Source organism: Malaclemys terrapin, chromosome 9, assembly GCF_027887155.1.
Source record: "Malaclemys terrapin pileata isolate rMalTer1 chromosome 9, rMalTer1.hap1, whole genome shotgun sequence".
In the NCBI taxonomy this organism is placed as follows: Eukaryota; Metazoa; Chordata; order Testudines; family Emydidae; genus Malaclemys; species Malaclemys terrapin.
Window position 1 is genome coordinate 90,117,978 of NC_071513.1, and position 7,391 is coordinate 90,125,368.

General features: G+C 41.6%; 1 protein-coding gene across 2 annotated transcripts in view; it reads left to right on the top strand.

Moving 5' to 3' along the window:
• Positions 1 to 5,772, top strand: part of PRKCI (protein kinase C iota) — a 56,352-nt gene extending 50,580 nt beyond the window's left edge. For both annotated transcript variants that reach the window (XM_054039674.1, XM_054039675.1), the window contains exons 16-18: positions 450 to 539; positions 856 to 971; positions 2,851 to 5,772. In XM_054039674.1, the coding sequence (XP_053895649.1) occupies positions 450 to 539; positions 856 to 971; positions 2,851 to 2,938 (294 nt within the window). In that variant the 3' untranslated portion in view covers positions 2,939 to 5,772. The remainder of the gene's footprint in view (positions 1 to 449; positions 540 to 855; positions 972 to 2,850) is intronic.
• The last annotated feature ends 1,619 nt before the right edge of the window (positions 5,773 to 7,391 follow it).

Genomic DNA, 7,391 nt, shown 5'->3' on the forward strand with positions numbered 1-7,391 from the left:
TTACGCTTGCTGGAGCATGGTTGTCTCTGAGCCGAGGAAGTCTGTAGGAGACTCCCAGTGAAACCAGCAATATAATCTTCCATCAGTTAACTTTATCTGTGACCTGGGTCCCAAGCATGCAATATATTTTGATGTTTGCACATCTTAACTAAAAAAAAAAAGGGGGGGGGGGGCAGGGGAGAGGCGGCATATAACCAAATACAGAAGGTTGTAACTGAATTACAGCGTATATTAGGCGATTTTTCTTATTTCTGAAGGTGGAGTAAAACACTTGCAATTTAAATTTGAGACTAGGGCTACTTTGGCCAGTGCATTAGCCTTATACACCTTACAGCTTTGACATTAGTGTGTCTTATGACATCTATAATGAGTAACTTTATCATTGTGTGCTAGAGATCACACATTCTCCAAATGATTTTTCACTTTGAAACATTTTTGTTCTTCCATAGGATCCAAAGGAACGTTTAGGCTGCCATCCTCAAACAGGATTTGCAGATATTCAGGGACATCCATTCTTCCGCAATGTTGATTGGGATCTGGTATGTAAACACTGCTGGGTTTTTTCTGTTATATGCAGTATAACCCTGATAGCTTGTCTTAACGGAAAATTAAAAGGGATGCCAAATTTGATAACTTCATAATTTTTGTAACTGTTTTTAAACTATACTGTGAAGAGAGGATGTAGATTCCATTAGCCCTTTTACACACAGTAACCACAGAAATTTAATTTGCTGGAATATTTGTAAGATACAAACAAGAAATTTAAGTAATCTTTTCAGAACTCAGTTCTTTTTTTAAAACATAAATATAATCTCTGATAGGCTGTTACTCATACTTACTTTAATTTATTTCTAGATGGAACAAAAACAGGTGGTTCCTCCATTTAAACCAAATATATCAGGTGAATTTGGTCTGGATAACTTTGATTCCCAGTTCACTAATGAACCTGTCCAGCTCACTCCAGATGATGAGTAAGTAACTCAAACTTAAGAAAACCTTTCTTTAAAAAGTTAGTAAATTATAAAGGTGCAAGATCAGTTTGATTGGCTTCATAAAAGATGTACCTACAGGGTTTTTATTGCAGTCTGCTGCTGGGGTGTGGGAACTACCATTCACTGTGGTTCTCTCTAGACTTGGAAAAAGTGAACCAAATTTTACACCAAGGCATCATTACAAAAACTTTGGGAGTGGAAAAGATGCTCTCAAAGTGTTTAAAATGTTTATGGAGACAGTCAATGAGTGCTCTTGTGGAGGTGGAGTCTTGAGGGTATCCTCTTCAAAGAGCCATTTTGCTAACACAAGCACAGGTGCTGACTTTCAAGTGTGCTGGGGTGTGCTCGACCTCTGACTCTGCCCCAGACCCCACCCCCATTCCACCCCTTCCTCCAAGGCACTGCCCCCTTCCTCTCCCCCAGCAGGTTGCTCCCTCGCTCCTTCCCCTCCCTCCCAAAACCTCCTTCATGCCACGAAACAGCTGATCATGGTGGGGAGGGAGGGGGAGGTACTGATCAGCAGGGCCTGCTGGTGGGCAGCAAACACTGAGGGGGGCAGGGAGGGAGCTGATAGGGGGGCTGCCAGTGGGAGCTCAGCACCCACTGAGTTGGTGCTTATGAACACAAGCCATATTTTGCAGTCTGGTCCATCTTTAAAACCAAGATTTTTGGGGTTGTTTAAATTTCATCATTTGATTTCTTGGGACACTACAGTCTAAGAATTTGTCTCTCAAACACTCTTGGTATTTGACAAGAAAAAAGGGTGGGTTTTGGGGGTTTTTTTTGTCAGTCTCTCTCATCCCTCCCCCCCACCCCCCACCCCCCAGTCATCTTAGATATAGTTACCTTAACAGGATTGAAAAGTCCCATTCAGATGCTGGTTAACTCAGATAAAGCTGGCAGTGTAACTTAGACTTCCCTGCTGTCCCAGTAGGGCCTGAGGGAGAAAATTCAGTCACAAGTAAGATTTGCCTTTCCTGTCTCCCTTAGAAATTAGCCTAAAACAGACTGCTCTCTTTATTTTAGGAGCTTGAGGGCTTTCTATAGTATTTAATGAAATAACTTTGGAACATTATACATGAGTAACTTGTAAGCACTATCAGCCGATACAAATGTTCCATAATGATTATTGTTCAAATATTGAGGACGTCTTAAAGACTGACAGCCTGACTCTCCCCTCACGCTTATTGTAAATAAGTATCTTGCTTGAGATAGTTAAGTGAAGATACACTGAGAGGAGTAGTAACTAATTTCTTAATTTTTTTAAGACCCCATCCATTCTAGAAGGGTTTAACCTAGCAGACGTAGGTAGAGAGCGCTGTGCCAGAAGGACCTAAGGGCAGGAGAAGCCAAGTCAGCTCTCCTAAATGGAGCCAGCCTCATACCTTTTTTCCTTCAAGTTTGGAACACCACCTCTGTATGCCGTGTCCAGCCCCCACCTCTCTTTGATAAAGAGCAGGGACCGCAGCAGCCACTGGGAGGGCAGAACATGGTTTGAAGCCAGAAGTAACTTTGTGTTTAGAGGCTGGCAAAGAAATAAGTTAGTGTGAGACAGTTTGCTGCACTGAGATTGACTGACTGGCTGGGCCTACTTTGTTACCTGGATGAAGACCAGAACAGGGCTGTTGCCTGTTCTCTTATGCATTTGTTTGTTGCTCGCTTCCCTGCAACTTCTTGACTCCACTTCCTCAGAGGACTATGAAAGAATGTCCTCCTTAGGGTTCTAAAGTTTAAGACCAATTCTTTATGCTTTAGTTTCCTAATCCTTTTTATACAACTTTGATACTCTTAGTCGAGTAATATTGCAAGTAGCAATTTTCTGTTAACTCAAGATACTAACTAGTTTTTATTTTAACAGTGATATTGTGAAGAAGATTGACCAATCTGAATTTGAAGGCTTTGAATATATTAATCCTCTTTTGATGTCAGCTGAGGAATGTGTCTGATCTTTCGTTTCTGGACTGTGCCATATATTGCATCTATCACTTGTTTTCTGCATGGATAAACAACTTGCCATTTGGTTGCACTTGTATCAAATGAAAAACATTTTATCTTTGCCACCAGCTGTGGAGTCAGATTTTTAATCTTGGTTGTTACAACTTGCTATCATGCCGAACTTTTTGTGTTAGGTTGCAAAAAAAAAATTTGAAATGTTAATCTACCAGCAATCTTGCCAAAGTCTAATTTTAATATAGAAGTAGCCATTGTTGCTAACTCTTAGCTAGTGGATTTTTCTGTTTAAACTGCTGTAAGTAATGTAGTTGTCTGCTTAAAGAAAAATCTTCTTACTGCTTTAAGAGCATGTGTTGCATAAAGGCACATAATGAAACAGCATTAAAAGCCATTAATACTTGCATTTTAACAGCAAGACTGACAAGACTTCAGTTCTGGTAATTTCTAAAGCCTCTCTCCTCCAACTTTGCTATGTACACTGATCTTTCCACGTTTACAGTTGAACCTGTAGTGTTTCCTCATACACTCAAAGGACAGTAGGACAGCAGTTCTTTAAAATGGGTAGAGCGAAGGAGAGTGGCTGCTTTCTTGGACTATGGAACATTGATTCTGTTCCAAGAGAAGATAATGCTCATGTAATTGAATGAATAGATTCCACTCCTGAGCTACTTCTGATTGATAACCGGAGGTAACGCACACACTTTGGCATGTGAAAAGTGAGTGCCTTTCCAAGCCTGTCCCTTTCAGCAAGGGCTGTAAGTGATGTAAAGTATCAGTTTAAATGAGTGGAACTCACTTCATACTTTTTTTTTTAAGGAAAAAATCTGCATAGAGAATTCTTTTTAGCAGAAATGGGCAGCTAATATTCAAGAATGTAGGACCTCATGCTATTTATTCCTTAAGTTTTGGTAGATCTGAAATGGTTATCTTACAGCTACAGCCTAGCTAAGGAGAAGACAGTAAAATTAATAGAATCTTATTGCCGTGCTGTTGGAAAAGCGTTCCATCTTCCCAGTGGAAAAAAGAGTGCATGTTTTTTATTCATGTAACCCAGTATCTGAAAAGTGGAAGGACTAGTCACAGTGACTCCTGAACTTTTTTTTGGTGTCTTTCAATTTATGAATAATCTCTTCCAAATCTTAGGTGTCCACAATGGACTCGAGCTAACTGGCAGGAAAAACTGGAATAAATGAAAGTAATTTAAACAAGAAGTGACTTGATTGGAAGTGAGATTCTTATAAATGTCCATATGGATAGCTAAATATTCAAATTATTTTTTTGGATCTGAGGGATATACTGGCTGAAGAGATGCCAAATATATTTTATGCTTCCTTTTAAAGGAAAAGGGATGTTAAGAGACATTGAGTCAAATCTATATAAATGGCTAAAGCTAAACTGCTAAGTATTAGTAAAAGCAGACTTAATAGAACACTATTCTGAAAACGCAACATACCTTAGGGCTTGCCTACACTGTGCTGGCAAAGCACATTAGGGGGTGTGATTTGTAGAGTGCACTAATATTCTGCACTGTGTACACCTTGCTGGCCTGCTCTAAAAGGTACCTAGTTTGCATTGATGTCATTGCAAGAACCATGTAAACAAGCCTTTAGCAAGAGTTACCTAAGGTTAATGAGCCTCCCCTCTGCTGCTGTTTTTTCCCTTGAACGCTATAGTGCATTGACACTATAATTTCAGTTTTGGTGGTGTGAATTATCTTCATTTGTATACTTAAACTGTTTCGGACACTGACTTAGTAGCTTTAATAAAAGAGATTGACACTACTTGGTACATGCCCATAGTACAGTACCTAGGCCACTTTTGTTTACAAGATACATTGTAGGACTAATATTTGAAAAAATATATTAGGCTACATTTTCAAAACTGACAAGCTGTTTTGGGTGCCTCAACTTTTGGGAAATACTGAGTTTGCGCCGCCCACCCCTCTCATGAAAATAATGCTCTTGTAAGATGTCTCAAGTTGGGCCCTTAAAATCAGAAGCTGCTTTTTAGGCTTTAATCTATTTAAATCTTAAAGGTTTTTTTCACTACACAAGTTAAATTTGGGATAATCTTGAAGTATTTAGCCTTTGACTTGTAAAGCCGTCATCTGTATAGAAGTCTGGAATTTGTTGGTATTAAACTCAAAGGCTGCTATCAATGAGGAATGAACTGGGCTCTGTACAGTGACTTAAATTCATAGGATATTCAGTGAAAAACGGTTTTATATAGGGAAGTGTATTTTCAGATTTTCATCATATACATAAAGATGAATGGAATTCTCACTTTGAAGGTTTTGTGCTTGATGCAAAAACATTTTTTATAGATAATGTTACAGAAGATACACATCTTTTTATTTATGTATTTTAACCTTAAGATCTGCCTTCTGTTTTAGTATCAACTTAGTTAACAAAAAAAAAGTGATTGATATATATTTTAAACAATTGTCACTGCAAGTCTATTTTTTACTTTCTCTTCTAAACTCTAAGTGCCATGACATTAACTGTTAATTTTTTTTAAGTTGTTAAATGTGTAGAGGCTATCTTAGCATATTTAGCAGAGAAATCAGGCATGGACAGTCAAGTACAGTAGGTTGTATCTTGTAAAGATAAACTGTCTACATCAGAATCATGATGTGTTTATGTGGAGTAACCTCATTTTTGTATACAAATTGGACTCTGGGTGCTCTTCTAGTTGAATACTGTTGCTACTGTATTTTTCTTCTTCACCTAGAACGCTATTTTGAACATTATACTGTGTAATCATTTCCTGCATTTGTGCACACATTTTTTTACTTGTCTTTTAAATAAAAAATTTATATTGGAGCATATTAATATTGTATTAACACTAGAATAACTCGAGGGATGATGGATATTTTCATGTAACTGGATTGTATGCTGTAGTTGGAACCTCTCTATAGTTTTATCCAAGCAGTCCCACAGCACACTGACTTGCATTTCAGAATTATATAGCCATAAACCTTCACCCAGGGCAGTCCTAAAATAGTGATCCGACAAAAGAATCAAGTTTGTGTGCAAGAAGAAGGAGCAAGGCTTAGGAGTACTTAGTGATGCTAGCCAGTGAATGAACTGCTGGCATATATGACAGGTTTGGGGATAAAATTTTGACAGTTTACAGTGCTATTTCAAATCCGAAAGAATGGGATAATTTTGTAGCTCTCATATGGAGATCATGTTGCAACTGTAACCAAACAATTGATTAGTGCTGTTTACAAAAATATTACATTAAGAGGATAGGGCAAGGATAGTGTGGCTTTTTTTTTTTTTTTTTTTTTTTAATTCAGTTCAGCCCAGCCCAGCCCAATTGTGTGCTTGGGTACATCCAAGGCCCCCAGCAAACAGGTTCCATTCTGCTACAAGGAAAACATCTTTTTCTGGTTTCTATGTGGACTATGTTGCACTAAGGCCCTTGGAAGATTGTACTTCTCCCTAGGTGAGTGCTGCAGCCACCTCCTACACCACCTAACTGCCTCCACTAAACACCATAAAAGCAAAAAGTGTTCTTTCTCACCAGGAAAGCATCTCCTTCTCAAGATAAGTCTGACCAGCTTCTCCTAACCTGTGAGGCCAAAACATAGGCTTAGACTATGTCCCCCCTGCCCTCAGAACCTGTCACTTTCCAATATTTGAAGTTGAACTTTGATGCTAGAGCATTCCCCTGGAGTTTTAATGAAGGGCTCAAAAGACACTTGCCCTCCTTGTGTGATCCTATGGTTGATTTCTCTAGAGCAGAGGTCTCAAACCTGCAGCCCGCGGGGTTCTTTCGTGCGGCCCGCCAAGCTCCCCCCGCCCGTGTGCTCCCCTGCCCCTCTGCCTACCCTGTGGCGCCGCAAGCCCCGCCCTGCTCCCTGAAGCGGCTGGAACTATGTCCCTGCAGCCTGGAGGTGGGGGGGGGGGGGGAGTAGAGGGCTCTGTGCTCTCGCTTCCAGACACTGCCCCCCACAGCTCCCATTGGCTGGGAACGGGGAACCGTGGCCAATGGGAGCGCTTTGGGGGAGGTACCTGGAGGACCAAGAGCAGCATATGGAGCTGTCCGTGTCTCTCCCCGCCCCCGGACTCCAGCCGCTTCCTGGAGCGGAGCAGGGCCAGGGCAGGCAGGCAGGAAGCCTGTCCTGGCCATGGTGCGTGGTGCTGCCATCCCGGAGCCCCTCTAGGTAAGCGGCGCCAGGCTGGAGCCTACATTCTCCCGCACCCCAACTCCCTGCCCTGAGCCCCCTGCCACACCCTGCACCCCAATTCCCTGCCCTGAGCCCCCATCACACCCCACACCCCTACTGCACCCCCTGGGGGCAGGGAGGGGGCAGAGTTGGGGTGAGGACTTCAGGGAATGGGTTGGAATGGGGGCAGGGAAGGGGCCTCATGGAAGGGGTGGAGTGGGGGCAGGGCTGGGGGCAGCAAGGGGTGGGTGTCAGTGATGTGGCCCTCGGGC